The sequence below is a fragment of the Cygnus atratus genome, chromosome 13, assembly GCF_013377495.2.
Source record: "Cygnus atratus isolate AKBS03 ecotype Queensland, Australia chromosome 13, CAtr_DNAZoo_HiC_assembly, whole genome shotgun sequence".
Lineage (NCBI taxonomy): Eukaryota > Metazoa > Chordata > Aves > Anseriformes > Anatidae > Cygnus > Cygnus atratus.
Window position 1 is genome coordinate 7,147,643 of NC_066374.1, and position 25,845 is coordinate 7,173,487.

The window sequence follows — 25,845 nt, forward strand, 5'->3', positions numbered from 1 at the left end:
TCCTTGTGGACACAAGAGAGACTGTCAGTCCCCTGATAGTTGGGGAATTTGGACTTCTGACTGATGAACTGGTATCAGAAAAGACACCAGTGCTGCCAGCTCACAGTGTGCAGGACTCACCCTGCCTTCCAGAAGCCTTCTCTGTGTGCAGAGATTAATGAATCAGAGCCAATAATTGCATCAATTTAGAGGGAGTTAACTGTAATTTAAATACACTCTTAAAATAATTATGCCTGAGTAGATTTCTACATACGCAGCCAATAAGTAATGCTAAAACATTTGCTGTCAGGGCTTTTTTTTAACAGTAGTATGAACTTCACTTCTGGCTAGAATTACAGTGCATGAAATATTTCTTTTGAAAGATTTCCACAGTTAATGCCATTGATATACACACAACTCTGTTAGGCCCATTAGAACTGTTTTGACAAGAAGTATAAGGATTTTTTTTTTAAATAAATGTATATGCCAAGGCATGATTGAATGAATGGGATTTAACAGTAAGAGCAGTTTCAAGAAAAATCAACTGGCAGAGGAAAAAGGTATATTACGTCTAGAAAGCAGAGCCCTAATCCATCTCCACCACCTCTTGCCTACTGGTGGGATGAAGGAAGGGCTGTGAAAACAATCAAAATGGGAGGTGAAGGACAATAGTTGTTATTTACCCTACAAAAAATAGAGTTGTTGAGGTGCTGCCACTTACATTTCCAGGAAGAGAAGAAGCAGCAGCATAATAACTCTCTAATTAATTATTTTGGGGGAAAACAAACAAGCAAACAAATAAAAAAACATTTAAAATGTCTATGGAGGATACATAGGCTAGAAAAGAAACTTTTACATTCTCCCAGCAAGTAAACATAATGGAAAAGCAGAAAAAAAGCAATCGATTAAGCAAGCAACAGTCATATACTTGGGCACTTACTGTTTTAGTGAAATTAGTAGACCTTTGACAGCAAAATCTAGATTGTTTCCACAAAATGAAGACTGGTTATTTTTTTTTATTGGCTTGATCCTGACCTTTTTTTGTTTGTTTTCTGCTGTAAATAGACATCTTTATGATTTTCTAGCTTTCTCCTTTTTTGCCTTTTTTTCTTTTGTGGATTGAACTGGTCTGTGAAAAAAAGAGGCAGGATAAAGGAGGCATTTTCAACACATATTTAAAAAGCCTATATAGTCAGTGGACAAAAATAATTAGCTAAAATTTGGCAATGGGAGGCTTATAAATCATTCTTTAATATGAAGTATTTTAAGTAGACAAGAAAAGGAAGTTAGTGGAACAATTTTTCACTGTAAAACCACAACAGCACAAACATCATGCTAAATCATTGATTTCTATAGTAGTAAAGATGTCGCCCTTCTTATTATGAACATTTAGTATATAAAACTATAAAGCATATGAAAATGCATCTTTTCAGTCTCTTCATTTGTGCACTTTTAAAAATAAATATACAGACTATTAAACTGGTAACATATTTATGTCAGGGTCTTCCAGTGTTGCACTGCAAGGGTGCCTATCTGAAATATGTTCACTGTGTTTATTCCTAGAATTGTATTCCTTCTAAATTAGGATTGAATAGAATTGAATCGTATTCTCTGCCCAGACTTCAGATTTACTTACTCCAAGTAGGTGGTTGATGCAACTCCATTGCACCTGTAAATAGGTCTGAAAATTGAGTGCAAATCAGATAGGGCTTTACGCCATTTTCGTGCTCAGATCTGTTCCCCACATGAGTCTCAAGCCATGTCAGTGTAATTTAGTAACAAAACTAAGCTCAGGTTTCAGTGTAATTTAGTAACAAAACTAAGCTCAGGTTTTTAGCACAGCAGAAAGGATCTGGATTGTGAGCATTGTGTTACGTCGTTGTTAGCTGAAGTTCACATGTAAGACAAGGTTTTTATCTTTGGAGATAGAAAAATAACATGAACGCTGCTACCTGCAATGGAATTGCACAGCTTAGGTATTCTGTACTTGACTACATTGTAACTGAATTTGACCTATTAGAAAGAGGATTAATTGCTTCAGTGCTCAATTTTCAGGTGCAAGGGCAGAAGCTCACTGTCTTGCCTTTTTACTTCTTTATTATTCTCCTTTAGAAACTGACATTGTAGATTTAGAGCGTGTATGGAGTCTCATGAAAAAATGATATTTGTCATTCCAATCCTTTGCTGTTATACCCTATATTTGAATGTCAACATATTTTCTCGTTTGGTTGTTTCTTAAAAGAAAGTTTTGTTCTGTTTTGTTTGCTGTATGTTTGACACTGCTATTGCAGACAAACAGAAAATGGGGTGTAGATCAGGGCTGTTTATGTGAATTTCTGAAATTGGTGAGCCTGCTGCTGATGGTGAGGCAGGATTGTTATTCGCAGTCTGAGAGCTTGTTCCATGTTGCCACCTTGAGAGAGGGAATAAATGGCATTAAAGGTACTTGAGTCCTAACTGTGTTGCTTTGTATGCTCTGGGTAGCAGAATTATCCAGAGTACTCAGTGTTTTAGAGAACTGAGAAAGACATGATTTTGTTTGTGTGCAGAACGGACTTGATGCTAAAGCTACTGAGAGGCAATAAACATATAATCCTAAGGTACCATTTTAAAGAGATAGTGGTAGGATCATGTCCATGTGCAGTGGTTCAGAGCATTTCAAGAGGTAGCCTGAGTACCATTAGTGTGGAAGGGGACTGGTCTGGTAGCAAGGATGCAGTACATTAGGAAAAGGAGAGCCATCTCGTCCAGTGTAACACACTCTGTACAGGACTCAAATGCTGTTCCAGTAGGACTACAATGCGTAGGGATGAACCTAAATCTGACGTCTGCCTGAGAAAGTCAGTAGAAGTTGCAGACCATCAGAACCGCATACTCCACCAGATGACGCACACGGGGTGATGCTACAAAGAGCCTAGGGATGGGAAAAGGCTGAATCAGCGCTCACACCTCATTAGATGCGAGAGAAGCCACTGATGAGACACAAGACCATAAGGAAACCAGGTTTCTTAAATTCTCCTGCTCAAAAAACTGCTGCTGTTCTTCCTGTGTTCTTCTGTTGGTAAATGAGGCTGAGACTGTGCGTAAAGTCTGTCTCCAGGCTAACTCTTAACAGATGTTGCCTATGCTCCCTTCAAACAGAGATGTGTTTTAATGGTCCATCCTAAAATAAAGATCTTGGCAGTTGTCCATCATGAAAAAGAGGAAATACTTAGCCATTGCTTCGGGGCACCGCATATTAAACATGGCCCATGTGATACAGTGGGAATTGGTGAACTTTAAAAACAATTCTGTGTAATTTCTGTCTTCAGATCAATTCCAGTTCCAGATCTCCATGCTTTCTGAAATTAGATTTGAATTTTAATTGCAAAATATATTGAGGTTGTTTACTTATGTATATAATACTGAAAATCTGATCAGGCAACACTGTCCTATGTCATACAAGCTGGGAAATATTGCAGTGTTTTTTTGCTGTTGTTTTTTTCTGCAGGAATGTAAGCCAAAAATGTGGAGAAGTATTGTAATTCAAAAGGGAAATACTCTTTTAATACAAGAAGTCCAGGAAGAAGATGGAGGAAATTATACCTGTGAACTGAAGTTTGAAGGCAAGCTTATACGAAGAACAGTTGAATTGAAGGTTACTGGTAAGAATCCTTGTTTTATGCCAATAGAAAAAATGAACTTTTAAAATGAATACAGATTATTTTCACATGTCAGTGTATCTCTTTGATAGAAGTAAGTCCAAACCAAATCCCAATGGCCAAGTAGTCTCAGACTAGGAGAAATTTAGGTCAAGACCTACAAAATTCCACAGAAGATGACCACTACCTTTTGCTCTCTACAAAACCTGGAAATGCTGATTCTAAAACAAAGGGTAGAACAGACCTAAGCTCAGCTCACATGCTGGAAGAAATTCAGATTCCAGTTTCATCGTTAATGCTTACATAGAGGAAAAGCTGAGTGAACCCATATAAACAGACTTCTAGTGAGATTTGTCCTAGAATATAACAAAGCCAAAAGGGACATCTTGAATCACTAATTTATTTTTTGGAGTGATTGTTCCACATATTTTATCTTTGGTTTAATTTATGATGGTCAACTTCTCTAGTCTAGGGGTTGTCTTCACTGAAGACTGTGGCACAACCTATTCCTAGAATGAAGTTAGGAACATTGGGCTGTCAAGGAGAAGCACCCTGCTTATCAGGAGGTTCATACATTTTATGTTTCTGAGTCCATGTAGTAATCTAGTCAGCAGTGTTTTTCCATCACTTTTTGTCAAGTATCAATAATGAATGGGTATAAAAGTGTTGCCTACCCCTGCATTCCTGATTCCTTTCCATTCCACTGTACAGTATGACATCTATAATTGTTATTTTGCCTTCTGTGTCTGTGGAACGTTGCAAGTATCTGAAAACAGCTAAGATTTTCCAGCCTTTTCACACAACCATATAAACAAATGGTTAGTTTTTTTTTTCCTGTGTTCTGACATACTGATTACAATGGGTCCTACATAAAGTGGTGATAAGTAGAAATGTATTCTCTTGTACCAAACAGAATTAGTCGGCATGGTATCTCTAATATGATCTTGAAATACAATTACTTCCTTTGTTTTCAGCAAAATCCATTTTTATTTTCTTATCATTATTCCTCATTTTTAAACGTGTTATTTTTCCTCTGTGCCAGACTCATATATCATGTGATTTTTTTATTGTCCATTTTGGACCGTGGACAGGTCTCTAAAGTATTGATTTGACCTACCTGCCCCCAGACCTGTCAAATGAAGATATAATACATACCTTGGGGATAGTTGCTATCCTAGGTAGCATGCTTCAACCAGAATATGAAGTAAGGTTGACAAAGTGAAAATGAGATGCATCTAATTCAATTCCACATGATGGATATTCTTTAGATTACCGATAGTGTGCTCTGCCTCTTATCATGACCTTGTAAGAACTGGTGTGTTCTTTTCATCGTTATATGAACAGTGTGGTATGTTAATACTTAACAATCTAATAACTTTGTCCTAAACTAACTATAGTATGTGTTAAAGTTATTTATTCTGTTGTTTATGATGTGAGTTATCAAAAACGTAAGTATGAAATATGCAAGTGTTCTCCTTTTTGCAAAATGCTTGAGAACCAGAAGATTGTTTCCCTTGTAATTTGTTGTGGAATTTGCATTAAATTAAATGTCCTTTAGTTCATAAAAGCACCTATGTGTATATGTTACATATTCAGCATTACAACAGTGTCAGAAATATAGAAACCATCTCCACTTATAGAAAAAAATAGATGAATTTTAGCCAAACGCTTTTTCCAGGTTTAAGCATTTTGGAGACGCGTCTGATGTTGTGTGTTTGCTGGACAAATTTCTATCGTTATCTATAATAAGCTAGAAAGTGTATGCAGATGATGACCTGAATGTATGCTTAGGAGCTACAAATGTAATACACAGGACATGTAAGCAAATGATCATGCAGCTTGGTGCTTTGTAAAGTTTCTTTATCCTGTTTCTGGTTTGTTTTGGTTCATGAATTTTACATGCATGTGGTTTTAGCTTGTTGGGAGGGGCAGGGGTGTTAAAGAAAATTCATACAACAAAGAGCAGAGGGTTACTTGTGTTGCATGGCTGGTGGGTCCTGAGGCAGGTAAGATCACAGGCTGGAGCAGGTGCATGACATATTTAGGGATTTGTTTGAAGAATATGTCTCACTTCAGGCAGAAGGAAAACTACATATTATTGTTGTTATTAGCACACATCCTGAGAATTTGCTTACCCTGGGGCTAGTTCAGATGTAGGTGCAAGGCACCTCTGGAGATCATCCCGTCCAACCCGCAGCTCAAGCAGAACCAGCTCAAGCAGGCTGCCCAGGGCTATGCCTGGTCACCTTCTGATTATATCTCCATGAATAGAGACTCTACAACCTCTCTGGGCAACCTGTCACCATGTTGAACCACCCTCACGCTAAAAAAGATTTTTCTTATGTTCAAACAGAATTTCTTGTACTGTATTTTGTGTGCCCATTGCTTCTTATTCTTTCATGAGGCACCACTAAGAACACTCTGGTTGCATCTTCTTGATGCCTTCCCACCACGTGTTTATACACATGGATCAGATCCTCCTGAGCATTCTCTTCTCCAGATGGACCCACCTCAGCTCTTTCAGCCTCTCCTTGTATGATAGATGCTCCAGTTCCTTAATTGCATTTGTGGTCCTTCACCGGACTTGTTCCAGTATGCTCATGTCTTCCTTGCACTGGAATTGGTGGTGCACTGGGCCCCATTATTCCCCTATCTGAAAACTGAGTTCTTATCAAAACACATCACTGTACCAGGAGCAGGTAGGATGGGACCGGAGCTCAGACTGCTGAACGCGCTGCTCTGTATAAATCATTGTTCGCAAACACTGCTGCAGGCTTACCAGCAAAGCCATGGTAGAATTATCTCTGCTAGCCTGTAATGCAGATGTGGAGAAGAGGATCTTGCCTACTGCTTTCAGAGGCTTTTTGCTCTGCAGGGACTTTCTAATGCTGTTTCTATTGCAGTTACTTATTAACATGCCTGAATTGACATTTGTGAAAGTACTTGTGCCTGAGTTCTGCTAACAATACAGATTTTGAACAGCAAGACCCTGTTGGCCACTGCCAGCAGCCATGGTAACCTGAAATTGTTATGAAAGAGTTATTCTGACAGGGAAACAGGCAACTCCACAGCTCCCTCGAGCAAGGAGAGCTGCACTGCCATGGGTAGAGAGGAGGCTGGGTTAGTTTTCCTGTAGCCTTTCAGGCATCCACTGAAGTATGCAATACTTGAAATACCAGTTAAGTTAATTTAAGTTATTTACTTTAGCCCTGCAATTGTGTCGCAAGTGGGGAACATGTAGAATAGAGGTCTACTTTTGTGGGAATTACATGCAGACAAGTGATAGATGGTGATCTCGTACATGTTTTTCTATGTGTTGCCATACTTGCCGTGTTTATGCTCTCCAAACAGGATCTTTCAGAATCCATGGGGAAAAGAGGAGGCAGAAATGAGCAATATTTGTATAGGATATGTGTAATACATGCAGCTCTTTGTACAGAATAAGTATTGTGCATCTAATAAAAATTAAAAGATCCAGAAATTATTTCATAGGTCATATAAATATCCAGGCCCCTTCATGCAGCAGATAGGCCGTTGCTCACTTTTCAGGCAAGCTTTGATTGCTGTGTTTTCCAAGAGAGTGGATGTGTCTTCTGTTAGTTGAGGTCTCCAGAAAACTATCAGCAGCGGCTCCTACTAGTGTGCGAGTGATTGCTTGTTCTGATATTGGGCTCCAAAGCGAAGGCCCATTGCTGTTTCTGAGAAAATTCAAATGGAAGGTCAGCAGCCAAAGCCTACTGGCCATGTGAAAGTGGAAAGCCATCTATGATTTCAGCGGTCTTTGTTTAGTAACATAATACCAGCAGCTCAACTGGTAAGTCCCATGGCTATGGCAGATGTTGGACATTTGGCACATAAATACTCCTTTTACAATACATAATTTGCTGGTCTCATAGGTGGAAACTGAAAGCCATCAACATAACGTCTGCCTACTGTAAGAAATAAAAAGTAATCTGGGTTGTAATAGTAGAATAAATAGAACACAAATCAAACATGCTAAAAGGCATTTGTAGAAAGGGCTGGTGGAGTACTGTACATGACCCCATATGTCATTGGATTGCTACGATGGCTAAGGTATGGGAGAGGGCGATTAGGATGATAAAAGGCTTCAGAACTTATCATTCTTAGTGGTTTTAAGGAAAAGGCTTTCAGCCTAAAATATATGTCAAAAATATTTTGACACAAAATATTTATAGGGACAAAATCCTGAGCTACAATACAGCACTAATAAGCAATGCCTACATCTTGCTGTTTGGGTGCATTTAAGAATAATAGGTTGTCAACAAAACAGCTTTTTCATCACTAGTTCTTTGTGGGTTTGTTATATTATGCAGACAGATGTGAAACAAGTCTCATCAGCCCTTTTCACTGAATAAACATGACAATAGCATTATCACTTAGCAAGTAACATGTAACCCTTCAGTCTGTAAAAAGCAAAATAAAACAAAAACGTTTTCTCTTTGCTTCTTGGTGGTTTTGTTGTGGATGAAAAGATGAGGTTAGCACCTGTGATTTAGAGTTTCTAAAACCTGAAAATTGAACAAAACCACTCAGGGTTTAATAAGAGAATAAGAGTGTATCCAACTTGAAAAACGAACATAAAAATATAAAGATAGCAGTATCAGAACTTACTAATTTTCAATAAGCACCTTTTTGTGTTTTGGAACACTGGTCTGTGAGGAAGCAGGCTTGTAAGAAGATGGAAGTAGCTGTAAGCAGAAGATGGAGAAAGGGTGGCCCTCCTGAGCAAGGAGCCAGCCCCGGTGTCCTGGGACGGCCGGGTCTCCCCTGGCAGGTGGGGCTGCTTTGCAGGGTTGTGCTTTTCCATGGACAGCTGTGTTGGTGGGAGAGTTTGCCTTGATATGATTTGTGAACTCGTACTGGAGCATTATTTTCCAAATTGACAGCAGAAGGTGGCCAACTGACCCGTTTCATAAACTGCCAGTGATGTATTGGAATGACATGCAGGATTTACTGGGCTGCTCCATCCAGCAGCCCTGTCCTCTGAGTTTCCTTCAAGCCCAATTCTATCTTCATTTCCATCATTTTCGTCTTATAGACTGCTAAAATGCTTGGCTGTTTCTAAAAGCCATTTGTACAGCAGTATTTGTTTTGACTGTCCTAAATGACAAATTATTCCACATGGCTACATGAATTGAGTGATTCTGCCTGAATTCACTCTTTGCTCATAGTTTTTCAATTAAATTCTTTCAGATCTCATTACACTGCTCACTTTTCAAATTACACCTGCTGCTGTTGCTAGATTTTGTTTGTGTGTTTGGGACCCCTCTGTTAGCAGGAGCGATTGATGGCGATTTCCTATTTTTAAACCCAGGGGGTGAATTGGATTTGAAAACGCCAACAGTTAGTCACACTTCCAACAGCACCAGGGACAGAGACAAGCTACCACAGAATAAGTGAGAGTTTGAGCTAAAAAGTACATCCCTATTTTGTGGAAGTTGCTTTTCTGCATATTTTAGCCCTCTGTAAACTGGGTATGCTATTTCACATCATTTTTAGTGGAAGCTAGTGGCACGTTGGCAGGAACCAATGGGTGCTGATCAGTGACAAATTTGCACCTGCAGTAATCTGTATGTGCACCCTAAGCCTTATCAGCTTACAGCAGATAAAGTGTTCTCAACATAGTCATAGAAATGACATGTGGATTGACAACATTTTGGGCTGTTGACAGGGAAACTGCAGAAAAAAGTATGAAAGTAAATTAAAAGCGTGTTTGAACTGAACTGCAATACCTCATTTGGAATTCCAGCTATTATAAGGGATTTACTTTTGTGGTGTAAAATATGAGTATTATTATTTGCTTAAAAATCTGAAAGTATTTCATGATAATTCCTTCCTAATGTCATTGTGTTTTGTCACAAGCAGTTTAGCAAATCTGCAGTGAATTTATGAAATGCTTCAGTATTGCTTAAGTAGTTACTTATCAAAAAAAACCAAAACAGTTTAGCTCTGAAAGGTCACTGAGCTCTGAATATCATCGTACAGATGGGAATTGGGTATACATAAAAGCAGGGTCAACATAAGACACAGGTTAAAAAAGCAGGTAGCTAAGGAGTAAAAGCACAGAAACTGAACGTAGTCAGCAGAGATTCCTGAAGCAATACTGAGGACGTGCCTGTCACACAAAGCTCTGGTCTGTAGGGGTTTCTAAGTTAACTCCGAAGGAGCTTTTCAGCAGAGCTAGGTAAAATATTTGTACTGCTTTTGGTACCCAAAGTAACTCTGACATCTCTGCCTTGCACTGCTCCGTGCAGGGAGGGCAGAGCCTCTGGGTCCTGGAGGAGGCCAGGTGTGCTCTCATCCCCCTGTTGTCACTTCATAGGTTGTGCCCCAGAGCCTTTTCTTTGGGGATGGGATGAAGTATCAGTTATTAACCCCTTTTTATCACCAAATAAGGCAATAGTGTGTTAAATGAGCACTGTGTGGAAATAACATCTATTTCTGTTTAATAATTTTAGTATCAGAGATCATACTGCAAGATTCTATACTTCTTATTTTGTTTTGTCAAATGACTTCTTTTTGTGAACGGAGAGGTTTTCATTTGATTTGTGTGTATATGATTTTTAATAATGCATATAGCTACTGATGTATATTACTAGTGTCTTTCAGGATTCCTGAAATTAGATGTTTTGATGGTTCCTGCTCCAAAAATGTTTGGAATTGCTATTTCACAGGACATGTCTCTTGAGCTAACAGAATTGCCACCAAAAGCAGATTCCAGTTCCTGGTGGCACTGCACATCTCACCTACCCCTAGGATTTGGAGGATGCTTGGAGTGCAGGGGTATTTTCATGTCTGTTTTTGACCTGTGGTACTGGTGAGAGCTGCTTGCTCCCCTCTCTTGCATTTATTTGTCTTTTCAAACACAGGTTACAACACCTGTTGTCTCAAACAGATTTGAAAATATTTCAAGGAGAGCCATAAGCAGCTTACGAATTTTCCTGATGAAACAGATGTGTGGTGGGAGTTAGTCTGGCCTTTGGGGTTTGCTCCTCCTCCCATACTTGCATGGCCGGTGCTGCCAAGGATGGGAAGTGTTTGCTGCATTTGGAGCTGTTTCCCTTTTCCTGGCAACAGCTGCTCCTTCTAGAGAGCTCTTTTTCTAGCTCCAAATGAAAAATTTCCCTTATTGAGGGTTCACCAGAATTGTATCACATCTAAAGTGGTGTTGAGGCTGTCTGCAGCTGTTGGACCCACGAACATGCCTTTCCTTCTTTCCATTCTCTTCCAACTTGGCAGCTGTAGGCCTCCCTAAACAACGTTCACTTCACTCTCGGTGCCTGGCAATTCTCTCCAACCTCAACATATGGCCAAGGGTGCCTGTCCCTGCTCGTATCCTGTGTGAGTGCTCTAGCTAGAGCTCTTTTGTGGCAGGAGATGTACAGTTTCCAGCTGAAGGCCCAACTTGTGCCCACTGTAACTCTCACACCACGGAGGGATGCAGGGAGAAGGGGGCTCACTGTGGCTTCCCCGCGGTCTGCCTGCTCTCCATGTTGGGCTTTAGGTACCATTCTCGTGTAATGTCACAAGCTAAGCTATAGTGGTTAACCAGCCAGAGCAGGTGAGCCCAAAACCATGTAGGCATTTTCAGATTTTCATCAACCATAGCTTGATCAACCATAGCTTTCAATCAAGCATAGCAGTTAGGGCAGATAATAAGCTGCTAAGTGTAACTTCATGCCATGGGCCAATGGACTGCACTTACAGTGGTAAAGGCAGCAGGGCCTTCTTTCCTTCTGGAAAACACATTTTAGCACTTTTTGTAACAGGACTTTTAACAATATTTTAGTCCAAAAGAGAGAATAAATTAAAAACTTATTTTTGTGGGGGGAATATTTGCAAGAACAAAAGGGGAAGATAAAAGCAGCTTGCTTGTGGCTACAGTTATAGCAACTGTGAAAAGGAGATACTTCTTAAACTCAGGAAAGAAATCTGAAAGTGAATATGTTAAACTGCAGAAATTCTGTACTTCTGGGAAGGATGCTACAGAACATTTGGGAACAGAAAATCCTCCCTATTCCCTCCTAATGTTGACATGTTAAAATACATAATATTTACGTCATATCTGAAGTGACATTTTCTTGCTGCTGTAATATACACATTTCCATAGCAAGACTTCATCCCTTCTCTCTGTTTGCAGTATCTTGACAGAGTCAGGGAATTGCTTTTTTATTAAATGCTAAGGACAGAGAAAACCCGCTCAAGTTTTTACTGACTTCAAAAGGCCATTAGTGGGAGATATTGTTCTCAGCATTTCCTCTGCTACATTTTCATTAAAATGATGAATTATGTCTTACAGTATTTTGATTATCTGAAGGAAGCCTTCCTTTTTCTGACAGGAACCAAGTCAGAAATGAGTTAAGTGCTGACAAATATGATACTAAAAGACCAGGAAATGAATTTCACAGCTGAGTTCTTCAAAACATTGAAGAAATGACAGTCTATTTAAAGCAACATATAGGAAGTGACAAAAAATAGACTTTTCTTTTGATATATTCTGTCATATGTATTAATATTTATCAGGGTTTGTGTTTTGTAAATACTAGATTTCTGTTTCTTACAGTGAAGTATTTATCTTAAAGCCTGGATTCTGACTCGTTCTGTGTCTGGCCAGCAGCATCCCATTAACAGCTGTAGACAGCTAAACATGCTTCTGTGGTCAGAGCACACTTAATAGCCAGCAATTTCTCTAGTGCCTTTCATTTTTCCTAACTACCTCAGGCAAACAGTGTGATCCAGAAAGAGAAATGTGGCCATTTGCTTTTGGCCACATTTGGAAAATGGAGCAATTTCTCTGTCCTTTTCAGAGCACTCCTTGTTCAGCCACACAAAAACCCCACTATAAATCTGCAGGGATTTCTGTGTTTGCAAAAAGTCAACAGGAAAATTAAAGCAAGAGCAAGGTATCAGTACAGTGCAGGTGTCTGTTTGCCTGGAAGAAGTGATACACGCAGTCGTGTTCTGTCTCTTAACGTCTCCTTTTCACCTGACACCCAGCAAGGTCCTGATAAATTGACCCAAGTGTGCTGGTTTCAAGGGTGCCTCATCAGAATCAGCAAGCCGAGGATCTGGGCAGCGTCTGAAGATGCACAAGCCCATTCCTGGATGCTGTGTGAACTGTGCTGCCGCTGAAGTGACAACGCAATATATCCACAAGGATAAAAGCTCCTTCATTTCAGTCCCTCAAATGATCCAGATTGATGGCTTTCCCATTCACCGGAGTGACCTGTTAATACAGGGCTCATGAAAAACGAGTTTGGAAGATAAACATTAAGTATTACCTCCATATTTCCTGGAGAAAGTACAAGTTCTAAGGGCAATGAGAAATGTAGCAATATGCTGCAGCCTATGAATTATATATAGTGTCAGTACTCCTGGCGCTTTACTTACAGCTTCACAAACTGCTTTCCTAGCTCATGAACATGCAAAGTAATTAGAATAGCAAATAGAGTTAGATTTTATTGACCTGTGATGCCCCCTAGTTCTCTGACATGTTCTTGAACATCATCTAGTGTTTTTTCCTTCAGCTTTAAATCAGCAATTTGTAGTTTGCAGCATCGGTTATTTGGTATTTCTAATTTATTGATGTGGACAGCCAAGGCTTCCACACTTGGTATCGGTTGCTCATTTATCCGCTGATCTGTCATTGTGCACAGCAACTGTAGCTTGCTGAATCACTTACTATATACTGTAAATGGCAGATATGAGCTCCCCCTTTAAGAATTGCCTTTTATTCTGGGAGCTGCTGAGCCACATTCTCAAAGTGTATTGTGCTTCCAGTAGCAGAGGTGATTTAGTATAAATGATAGGATTGTGGGTTTTTTGCCCACAACAGTAAGGTAAAGCACAACCGCTGAAATAAACTTGTACATTTTCATTTCCTATATAAAAGAGGCTTCCTTCATCACAAAAATGTAGGCTGGATGCTCATTCTTCTTTATTAATAATAAATAGGCAGATAGATGCACAGACATAGAGTAACACTGCCCCTGAAGCAACTTTGCTAATGGTAAAATAGATACACATGAGTGAGCAGATTGCTTTACCCACTAAAAATGTAGCCTTCCCACCCTCTCAGAGAAACACTGCAAATTTTGAGTAATGTTTTGTCTCCTAAGTAATGCGAGCATAGGAAGCGAAGACTGTCTGCTTCCTTTGAAAAGAGTGGGGAAATTTTAATAGGCGAGCTGCAGTAACTTTAGCTGGAGATTAGGGTTATGTTTTCTCAGCACAATGCTGACGCCTTTCAGAGCTGGTTTATGCTGCATAGCAGTTGTGGGTGAATATCTGAGATGAGAAGTTCTGCTGTGGAGGGAATAGTGCTCACTTCTGAATTGTCAGCACTATTTTTCTTGCTGCACTTATGTGATTCTCAAAGGTGTCTTATTCAAGCGCCTGTTTGGCCTGACCCTGTTTAGCTTATGAGATCTGACAGTGGTGGTATTGCTGCAGGCTCTGATGTTACTCTTATGATGTTCTCCAGAAGACTGAAGCTAATAACTTACCGATGTTTGTTCTGTGTTGTGCAGTTTTTAAGTTGAAAGGACATGCAAAAATATGTTTGGTGTGTTAAGTATCCTATCTGTCTTTCATACAGTGGAGCAGCATGAAATACCTATTCTTAATTTTTATCAGTACCAGCCAAGCTACTTTTTGGCTTTGATGGCATTATTGACCTCTTGTAAGCAGGAGAAAAATCAGTGTTCAAATAATTTTGTATTTAGGTGTTTATGATTCCAGTTTATTTCAAAGAATGGGTAGCTACTAGGTTGCGTTCGACTTTCATGTATTGACATATTTACTGTATGTGTTGAGTGGGTTTTGCAATGCAAGCATATTTCAGTAAATAAAATCAATTTGCAACCAATGGGAAGGGAACAGTAAGTCATTTAACTTTTCATCTTTTTCTTCAGCTTAAAATGAAAAGCTCTCAGAGGTATTGTTTATGACAAGCCCTGTGGGCTGAAGCACTCTGAAAAAGGCCAGGAAAGATAAGGAGTAGAATTGCAAATCGAAGTGATTAAACAGTAAGATTAATAGACAATATAGTTGTCAATTTGGAAGGCACCTTTGGGCTCTTATCCTCTGTCTTTTTTCTGCTATAGCACGGCTAAGGACCAAAAGGACTGTTTATGCTAGTAAAGGGCAGTGTGCGCTATGTGGTCTCCAATTCTATTTTATCTTGGCTAGTGCCAGGTCTCTTGTGTAGGGAGTTGGTCTAAGATAATTTCATAATGGCTTGAGATGATAAAAGGTTTCTGGTTATATCAAAGCAGACTAGATGCAAGCACCAGATGGATTTTCAGCTTTATAGAGTACATAGCACATTAGCGATCCAGTTGTGGATAGCCGAGTTGCCCATCCTGGGCTATGAGTGATTACAGTTTCTGGCAGGGAAGGTACCAATTTGCCACAAGCCACGTACGCCCTTAGGACTTCTCTGGAATACACTGACATGCTTGTTTTTCTTCTAAATTGGAAAGAGGTGCATCTGGAACAAGGGAGCTGTGTGACTCTGCCAGGGCTCTGACAGCTCCGTAACCTCTAGGTGCCCTTAGAAGCCAGAGTTAGGCAGATGTTTCTAAGGAGAATATTGTTTCTAGATATGTGCATTTATATGTGACTATGTGCAGTGAAGTGATCTGATTTAGGGATGTCATTTGAGTTGTGCTTCCCTTGGGACACAGCCTGATGCAAACAGGCACCTTAATTTGTAAATAAAACAGGAACGAGAGGTACTCGGTCAGCAGGTCTTTGAGCATGGCTTTGATGACAGAACGAGAGGAAGGGGCTATGTGATACTGGATTGGGTAGGCAGAGAAACTGGTGAAAAAATAAACCAAAGCATCCCGTTCTTGAAGAAATGTGAGTTTTCTGAAAAAAGTCATTTTATCAAAGAGGAATTTTAGCACTTTCCCACCTTGTGAAGCACTTTGATGATGTCCTCGTCTTTGACAGGTTTCACAGAACCTATGGGAAGAAAGTTTTCATAGTTTACTCGTATATTGAATTTAATTCACTTGGAGTTGTTTGTTTGGAGCAAATTTACCAAAGAAAAATTTGTCTTTCACATTAGAGGTTTTCCATACAGGACAAGTCAAGTTCCTGTAGATCATACCAACATGACTGAAGCTGCATGGTAAAGCGTGGAAGTATTTCCAGCCATTCCCTCAAGGATAGTTGTCAAGGCATTCATTCCAGAAAGGCAGTCACAGAAGCTGGGCCTGTCTAAAATGTACATGTGGTGTAGTTCTACCTATAGGGAAAATACCCTTTTGGGGGTTTTATTTCTGATTTCTGCTTCTCCTCCTGGCTAACATGAATAATTCCCTTCATAACTATTCACTGCTCTGTCATCACTGCTGGAATTGTGTATTTCATAAACAAATACTGAAGTTTGTTTCAGTTAGATTTTGTGATGTAGGGGAGAGCTTAATCTGACCCAGCACACTCTGAGGATGAGAGGAATTACGTATAGTAGTTTAATGTAAAATATATTCGCTGCAAAAAATTAAAGATTATTCCTTTTCATTAAGTTGTGGGAGGGTCAGAGGAACAGCTTTCAGCATCTCTGAGATCTCTAGCTACCTGTCGCCATATCTCTATTCCCCATCAGCCCCGACCTCTTTTTAATATTTAAAATTGTACCTGTTTTCTTTTTCTAGTCCTCAAAAGGGCTTTAATTCCTTTCCTTTTTCTGCTAGTGCTCTAGCTGCTACAGCTGTTGCTGTCACATTTAATAAGGACTTTGTAGAGTTTAAATATTGCATTGCTGCACCTGCTTGTCTTTGGTGTAAGAAAAGAGCTTTGTTCCTTAAGATGAGCTGCTCCTCGCTGGCTCTGCTGCTGACACGTGGGTTTCAGCTGAAGGTGACAGGAATTTATAACTCGGCCCAGTGTGCATGAGAAGCTCCCTGCAGCGCCAATGCTGCCTGGCACCACAGCACATGCACCGATGGAGCTAGGAGCTTGCTGTGCCCCGTGCTAGACTCCATCCAGCACCGAGCCCTGACTTAGCGATTTGTCCCAGGGCTGTGGTATCTGCAGCCTCACATCCTTCTAGTGAGAATTTTCAATTGACCACGTTACAGTTCCTGACGTGGTTGTTGTACTGTTACTCCAACGTTGTGGTTACATAGTTCTCATTTTCAACTCCATAGTGATAATGTAGTGCCTTTTATGCAGTAAACAGGTAACTTTCCCCTGCTCGCTTGCAGACTAGGTGCAAAACAAGGCAGCAACAGGGACAGTAGCTAGACATTTTAAAATGTCAGGGGGAGGATGAAGTGAGACTAAAACTTGATGTCCTCATGCCTACAGTAACTCAACTGCTTATTGAAATATTCTTCTCCCCAGCCTTGAGCTCTGTATGTGTCAATCCAGCTGAATATAATTGGAGCTGTTTACTTTGACAGACAGTGAAAATTCAGCAAAAACATGGAAGAAAACACTCAGCCCCAGATCTGCAGTGTACTACTGTATGCCCTGCTGTGTACTGTGTATCTACCCCCATCTTCCTTCCCTCCAAACTCCTCCATGCCTCTGCACAACCAGGCTAGATATTTACATTCATTCGCAATGTTAAGCTGTGCATTAAAAAAGCCCATTTCCTTCCTGAAGCTATTCATCATCTCCCAGGACCTTTGATGACATCCCCTTCCTTTGATTCTGAATTGTTCTCGTGCTTTCACTATGACAGAGTGATTTTATTTTATTTTTTCTAACATAACAAGAGAGGTTGGTCTTTTTGTAAGGATTTCTTTTGAAGTATCCAGGGGTGAAAAGAGCTGAGCTGCAGGACAGAAAAGTATTGCTAAAACATTACATTTTAAAAAATTGATAATAAAGTCTAGGTTAAAAAAGAAGTTACTGTGCAATGCATATATTTTCATCTAAACATTACAGGCTGTTCTTTTGTTTGAATTCTCTGGGCTATGAAGGAAAACAGATGAGTGGTCATTTTGGTAAAGATACTACATTTCAAGGATATTATCAATTATTTTTGTATACCTCCTGGCATGTTTTTATCCTTTAAATAGGATTGGTTTTGGCTTAGTGTGCTCGTATGGCTCTGATTATTCTTTAATTTACAGACATTTGCGTTTCTCTGCTTTCGCTGTTGGTAGCATGCTTGGTGAATAACAGCTTGCTGGGTTTACATTATGAAAATAAGAAAAGGAAATGAAAATGCAGATCCTTATCTTGAAGCAAAGATGCCTAAATTAGAGCAAATCTTTTTGTTGTTCTTATATTTGCTAAATATAAGGCGTAGTCAAATCCCAGAAGCTGAGATCAGAAACATCTGCAGTACGAAAAGTGGCGATTCAGGTTCTCAAATCCATGACGTAGTCGTGCCCTTTAAACCTGGACCCAGTTAAAGTGAGATCGGAGCAGAGGTTGTTTCTGTGTTTGCATTTGAGGCTCTCCATTTTAATGCATGCTTTTGTGTCCAGCTGAGAACCTCCAACCATGTTGTGCTGTATTGTCGTGGAGGGAAAAGAGGGAGCCTCCAAAGGGCAGCTGCAGTGACCCAGCATCAACCGTCAACAGAAGATATCCCCAAAGACTTAGTGGAGAGGAGACTAAAACAGGTGTCTAAAAGCAATCCAGAGCTTCAGCTGGCACAAATCAGCAGTAAAAGTCTACAAGACTGTGCTGCTTTGTACTGATTGAGAGCCTGTATGTTTAATTCTCATCTGCTTATTACAGAGGTGGGTTTAAAGAGTTGATCTTGTTCATTTAGAATCAGCTTTATGTCTGTCAAGGACCTTGCCACAGGAGAGGGCATTGCAAGATAACACAAGTAACAACAAGAGTGATTGTTCTTCTCTCATCTGAAGACCTAGTGTACCAATTACTATTTAAAATCATTATTTAAAGTGTTTGTCATAAACCCTTTCATAGCAGGAACACTTTTGAAATATTAAGTGCTATTTTCCTTTCAGCCAGAGAAAGGATTGGGAGTCACCTGAAAGCATGTGGCTGCAATTTCTTGTTTGAAGCTCGTTTGTCAACATAATGGATGCGCTGCTGGAGGTGTGGGATGGTGGTGAGTGTGCTGCACATCACTCCAAGGGCTGTCCTGGAGGCAGGACAGTGCTTGCTGAAGGCTGCCCATGCTGCAGCTCATCGCATGGTCTAGACACACGCACAGTGCGTGCGTTGTCTGAGCAGCTGCTAAAATTAAACTTGCAGGCATGACTTGTTTTTTACAGCCGCATTTTGCTTTTCTTAAGGCAAGGTCAGTTGTTTGAGAGGTGGGAGGCTGAGACCTGACCTGCGAGGTGGTTGGCTCTGCTGTCCTTTATACTGGTTTGTGCAAAGAACAGATTCATTGAAATGGATACTTACAGTGGTGTAAAATTCATGGGAGGTAGGGGCTAGGCTTTGAATATTATGAAAGTATTTTTTTCTAAATTTGCCGTTGGTTTTGAGTTTCTGACCTTCAAAAGTGAAAAAGAGCAGATGAAGAGAGATTTTTCTTGTAACAAAAGTGGCAACAGCAATATAAACTCTGGTCTCTGATCAAGCCTGAGAAATTTGAGCCTGAAAGGGGAAGGTTTATATGTCACTGAAATGGCACAAAAGAGCAACGTGGTGTGTGCACTTGTATGTGTAGTTGTAACCATCATAACAAGGGCTAACGTGCGCCTACCAAAGAAAACTGAAAATAACACAATGTGAGAAGTGTAGGAGATTAAAAAAAAAAAAAAAGTAACCAAGTGAGTAAATAGTGAATGGTTAGCAAGAAACCCATTGCAGTGTGAAACTGAAATAAGAGTATTTGTCGTGTTACGGAGTTGAAGGTGATCTGGACAGTTAATGTCAGTAGCAAAGATCTAGGATGCAGAAGTGAACATGTATATTAAGTTGTTTTTATCCTAGACTTTGATCTAACAGCCATTAGGCCAAACTCTGATGAGTCCGAAGAACATCAAAAGCCAGGACAGCCCTCCTCTCTGCACTTGTGCTGTGGGCGTGCCATTCCTGCACTCGCTCCCTTGTGTCATGAGGGACCAAACCATCTGAAGTGAACAGTGTGGGTTCCATTAATGTTAATCAATTATAATAATGGCTTCCATTAATGTTAATCAAATATAATAATATGCACAGTGGTCTTCTGCCAGTGTGCAGCTGAGCATTTGGTTCATCGCACGCATACATGGCAGTGCAGGAGAACAGCTGCTTGCATGCATGGGATAAAGAATTAGGAAAGAAACAGGTGAGGGGAGCAGGCTGAAAAGAAGAGCTTCCATTTCTATGAAAGAAAGTGAATGTTTGGTGGGTGTTAAGTTTCCTTTGCTGTGGAGAGCAAGCTCGTCAAGCCATGCTTTGTTCCAGTCTAAACAGAAACATATGCACTTCCAGCTGTGAAGATTATCACACAGTAAACTAGTCTCAAATGATTTTGCTGCTTCATTTCATTTTCATAATTTTGGAAGCATACCACAGCAAAGGCCTTCATTACGGACTAAGTTCAAACCAAGTTTCAGGTTTTAAAATTGCAGTCGTTTGTGAAATCTCCAAGATTTAAAAATGTCCCTGAAGAATTGAACAGATGAAAAATGCATTTTATGTTAAAGAGTTCATTCGGAAGGAAAACCAAGGGGAGGGCGAAGGAGTGGAGGGAACAGTTGTTTCTTAACAGCAAAATAATTTATCCACTTGGTGTTTGGACTGTCTTCCACCTCTGCAGAGTCATAAGGTGCTTACATTCCAAAATGTAATTCCAAGCAGAGCTTGGAATGCTGTGGTACCAGGAGCAGGCGTGCATATCTGACATGCTGTGTATTGTGGAAATGATGCCACATACCTGAGTTTACACAGAGCTCCTCGTTCTCTGCCTCCTCTTCTTCTTCATGATGTAGCTCTGTTGAGAAGCACTTGGTGAGCTGCTTGAGCTCTGATCTTGGTTCTGACTCTTAACTCCCTTACTCTGAAATGTCAGGAGGGTACTAACTAGCCTTAATTGATTTCCGTGGGACCAAGGTTAAGCATGAGCCTGTTGCCCATCCCTTATCCAGTTGTCTGTTGCTGCTCAGCAAAACGTGTTTTATTCTCCTACAAGTCAACGAGGTTTAAGCACAATGCTTAAGGGCTGTTGCATGGTCCAAGACTTTGGCTGAATAGGAAAGGATCTTCAGAGAGGTGGTGCATGTGCAAACCTTTACAGGGGCTGTCTTTCTCCCAGGGCTGCCTCTGTTCACCTCGAGCTCGACTACGTGAGGCCAGCACGTCAGAGAGCAGCTTTTCCAGCTGTGACAGCACTGCGACTGCCACTGTCATTGTAAAACATACAGTCCCTTTCTCTAATGCCCTCTAATTCCAAACACTTGGAAGTATATGTGAAGCTTATGCTGAATCAATACCCTGCGAATAAGGAAGCTTTTCTTACAGAGCTGACGGCAGAAATGAATGCTTGGCTCTTGTCTTGAACAAAGTGTACTTGTGCAGCAATTTCATCTCTGAATGGCATCTTTAGCTGCAGATACTCGAAGCTTCTTAAATGGCAAAAACCATGCTCTGTTGTTAAGGCCATGTTGAAAATAAAACTTGTCTTGTACTCGTATACCAAGTAATAAAGATAAACTGTTCAGAAAGTGCTACTACTTGAATTGGGCCTGTCTTCATCTCGTTAAAATAAATGTATTTGTTAAACACGCACATCTTTATCTCTTATGTAATGAGAAGAACAGAGACGTACCACAGATCTGCAGTGCCTTTTGTGCTGAATAAATTCTGTGTGACAGGCACCAGACAAAAAGTGATTTATACTGTGTCTTGTAACGGGTGGAATAATTAACAGTGGTGGCATCCATCACTTCTGCAACAAGCTTCTCTCAGAACTTTTCCCCTGATTCAAGAGAAAAGCAGGAACAAAACAGAGGGAGAGAACAATAAAAGTCAGTTCAACGCTCAGCCCTTTCACTTGGCTGTGCCTGATTTGGACACCTGATGAGTGATCTCTACTGCATTAGGGAACAACTAAGCAGCTTAATAATGTGGGCACAGTCTGCACTCAGTGCATTGGAAATGAATTCTGCAGGGGTAGGAGTAAAGGAAAACCAAACCCCGCAACTGTCTATGACATTTGAAGACTATCAAATGAGTTTCTGCAGGAAATTTTGCCTGCTGCCAAGACACTGTTTTCGCTGGGACAATGTAATAGCTAAAGATCTTGTAAAAGTTTCCTGTCACTGTAAGGCATGTGATCTCAGATACAAAATTAGCTACAAGAGGTGTCTTAAAAAAAAGTACTACACAAGTAAATCATTTCTCGGCTCTGGTGCAACTTCTGATTTCCACCACCTGTTAACTGGCTGCTTGGAGTTTTAACAAAGTGAGACCTGCTGAGAGCCTGGCTCTGACTTCCCATCTTCAGGAATTCTCTTCACCTTCTCTCCTCCAGTTCCAGAATTAACTTCTGGAACAGCCATGAACTGGGATTACTGTTATCTCCCGTTTTCTCTGGAACTTCTGCAAAGCTGCTTGCCCAGTGCAGTGCCATCAAAGCGCACGGCAGTGGCCATCCACTCCAGCAGTCCCTTCTGACAGCGATACGGGAGCAAAGCAATGCTGCATGAGATACGGAGCATTCCTCAGTGCAACCCACCCTCCTCCTCTATGTCTTTCTGCACTTCTCTGCTCATTAAAAGCTAGGTTATTTGCTAGCTTTGTTGGTTTGTAAAAAATAGAGGAACAGTAAGACACTGTAATTCTGTATACGACATGAAGATAATGGCTTTTGGAAGACTGTTTTAAGAATCAAGATCACTGTGATTATTCTTTTTTTCTGTATTGAAAGTGAAACACATCGTATGAATGGCAGGTGTCCGGGAATTACTAGGTACAAGATTTGTGAGAAGCTCAAGTGCAGTATGAAAGTGGCTGGCTAAAGATAATGCCAAGGTTAATAAGAGGATGAAATAAGTTTCCAACCATAAATCACATATGTATTTATGCTAAGTGAGGTTGAAAGAGCGTTTGGATCTTGGGCTCCTGTTGGTGGACTGATCGCCGGGGACAGTTGCCCGAGCACTGACGTGTTGCTCAGCGCTTTTGATGGAGCCTCATCTGGTGTGATGCAAAAGAGAGAGGAAAAGTTTTGAACCAGCCGGTCAACCAGCAGGGTTCCCTGCTCAGAGCTCTTTTCTTCTGTAAAAAAGAAGCAGGGATTCACAACGATATCAGAGTGTTAGTTGATCTGACCAAAGATCAAATGAATATCTGAAGGAGGGTTTGTGGTTCAGAGTATCCACCTGTGCTGGACGAAATGTCATCTGTGGCTTTGAAGCCGGGAGGTCAGGCTGCTCTATCTGCTGCTGGGCAGCTTGGTGCTTCCTGGGGCATCGCACTTTCATCTGCTGCTGCATTTCCTAGAGCCCCAGTGAGAGCGCGCACACATTTTTCTCAGCAGTGAAAATGCTGCTTTAGTGAATATTGTTTCCATCCTCCTTGCACTGGGAAATGTTTGGAGTGATAGAGGCTCACTGCGTGCCAGGGACAACTCTGTCTCCTCCAACTCAGAGATCTTAAATAATCCTAATGACTCCTTATGCCTCTCTGATGGACCATTCCTGCCTCTTGTGGTACCTCTCCCGCTAACGTTTCCCAGCAGGTTATTATACCAACTGTGGTGAGCGTGGGGATACGCAGGACGGATGCCAGTCCCTGCCCCAAGGAGCGTGAAGTATAACACACATGGGGCTTGTAAGAATGTCTGCTGAAACACACAGGAACAGGGAATCCTCCCCAAAGGATCAGCTCCTTTATCCTCAGGCACATACAGTTTTAGCCTGGTCTCTGTCAGACAGTAGGTGTTTGTTTTGCTTGCCCAGGCTCTAAAAACCTGCGTTAGTTTTCCCCATGCATAGCAAAATACGTATGTAACACTATGGTTTCTCTTTCTTCATCATGTGTCGGGGGTATATCACATAGATCCTTGTGCTGAGACTTCCTAAGGCTCCTTTCTGGTGAACTGTATCCATCACATAAAAAGTTGTTTGCCTTTCAAAGATGAATGTAAGAAGTTAAACCAAAGCTTGTGTTTAATCCTTTCGCGCAGCCAAAAATTAGGCTGAATTTAAATAGAACTCAGAGGCTAGTCTGTATGGATTGTGAACATTGCACCAAAAGCCTAACTAAGAAATTGTGTAATGATGACATTTGGCAGGGTTCAGTGGGTGTTGCATGTATTTTTTTTTTCTTTATTGAGAAATTACTGTGTGTGATAAGAACCAGCACTGGTGAATTTAGTCTGGAAAGTCCACAGTATCTGAATTCAGAGGAAGGAACCTAGGGAAAATCTTGCGTTCACTTTTAATAAAAGTGCACCATCACTTACATGATTTGGGTTTTTTTTCAACGGTGCTTTGAGTAGAACAAAAATCCCTTTCAAACAGGAATCTTTCTGTTGATATAATTCAGCCCCCATTTAGATGGAAAAGGAAGAAAGCCTTTAGTTCTGTCGTCCTTGAAAAACAATGGCCTTAAATTAAGAGGGATTATTTTTAGTGAAATACAACACGGAGTGAAGAAACATAAAACTTCTCTAGTGGCCACTGAAATTCAAAGCACTCTGAGTTCTGGCATTAGTGCAGAAAGAAATGTAATATAAGTATGTACACACTGTCTGTCACTGCTCCCATGCCATACTAGTTCTGTTCTTAGAGCACATGCAGCTTTCTGTGAGTATGTAATTACTTTGCTGACTGCTAAATAATAATGTCATTTACTGAGTTCATTTAACAGCAGACACATAATCATCTGTTCAAAACAATTATGTAAGATTCTAGTTGATCTGAAGAAAGTCATATAGCTTTTTAGCCTATAATTAACATACATACTTGCCAGCTTTGCTTTTGCACGTAGGGATAAGAGCAGTTGTGTATTTTATTACATTTTCTCTTTGCTGGGAGTCTGCATTCCAAACACCACAGAAAGCTGTGAAGGATTTGTACACGTAGTGCTGTAAAACAGAGCTTGAAAAAAAATACATATATAGAGAGAAAGTTTCTATGTAAGGGTTTGGCTCAGTTATAAAGCCTGAACTGCATATGCCTATCTATCCTTTAAGGAACATACACATTAAAAAAAAAAACCCTATATATATATATATGACCATTCCCTGAGGGTGCAAGTGCCTTGGATTTTAGTGGCCATGACTCTTCACCTATTACCAAGGTGCTTGTGATCAGAGCAGATGTAGTCCCCGCTGGCAGAGAATGAGTCTTTGTCCCCCACTAGTGGTTGACCCAGGATGATAAAAATGTATCCCAGCTGGTTGCAAGTAGCACTAGTCCCTTACTGGGGTTGGTGTGCATCTCTGCATGCAGATCTGATGCTGCCACAACGTAAACCTTCAGTGTTTCGACTCCGCTGCTCACCCTCCCCAACTCATGGCTTTGAGCGAGTTATTAAATTCAGATTTTTCCCTCCCAGCAAAAGCTCAAGCCTACATAGTGCTTGCGCAGAGTGAATCCATGCTTGCAGGATTCTGCAGCTAGGACAGAAGCAAAAATAAAGCTGTTGTCATCTGTTGGGGCTGCAACTCCTAATTCTTCCTGTGCTTGACTTTGACTAAAAAGTTTTCACATATTCAACTTAAGTCATCAGGTAATCTCACAGGGTGTTTTAGCTGGGAATATGGAGGTAATTGTAAGAAAGCCCATGCCATGGCAAATAACTCTGATATAATTGGAAACCTTAGGTAATGCAGGAGTGCATTCAGCTAGCTTAGATTCCTAAGAGTTGGAAGTGGGCGAGGAAGAGTGACCGAATACTATTGTAAAGTGTTGCAGTTTATTTGTCCTGCATCCAGGCATTTTACAGATAGATAATGCCAAATTCAGATCTCTCCTGAAACTAGAAACATGGCAATGGATTCAGAGAAGTTAAATCAGTCAGCTGGGAGCGCGAGGAGGACTGGTGAGGACCATCCACTTAGGGTCTGTCACTTAGGGTTCAGAGGCAAAGGGTAGAGCACTGTGCAGCACCTGGTCTTGGGCTCCCCCAGCTTCTTCGGTGGTAGCACAGAAAACAGGGCTGTAAACTACGGTAAATAACATCAAGGAGTCTACTCTTTGTAGTACCTGTGACATTAGCACTCTTATTGGAAAGGCATCTTTATTCAGGGAGTTCCGTACAAGCTATTTTTCTTGCTAGGGAGTACAAAGTTCTGGATGAGAACCATGTGATTCAAGCC

General features: G+C 40.6%; 1 protein-coding gene across 1 annotated transcript in view; it reads left to right on the forward strand.

Annotated features, from left to right (window-relative positions):
• IL1RAPL2 (interleukin 1 receptor accessory protein like 2) overlaps window positions 1-25,845 on the forward strand; it is a 339,990-nt gene that overhangs the window by 187,048 nt on the left and 127,097 nt on the right. The window contains exon 5 of the mRNA XM_050713426.1: window positions 3,470-3,623. Within this exon, the coding sequence (XP_050569383.1) occupies window positions 3,470-3,623 (154 nt within the window). The remainder of the gene's footprint in view (window positions 1-3,469; window positions 3,624-25,845) is intronic.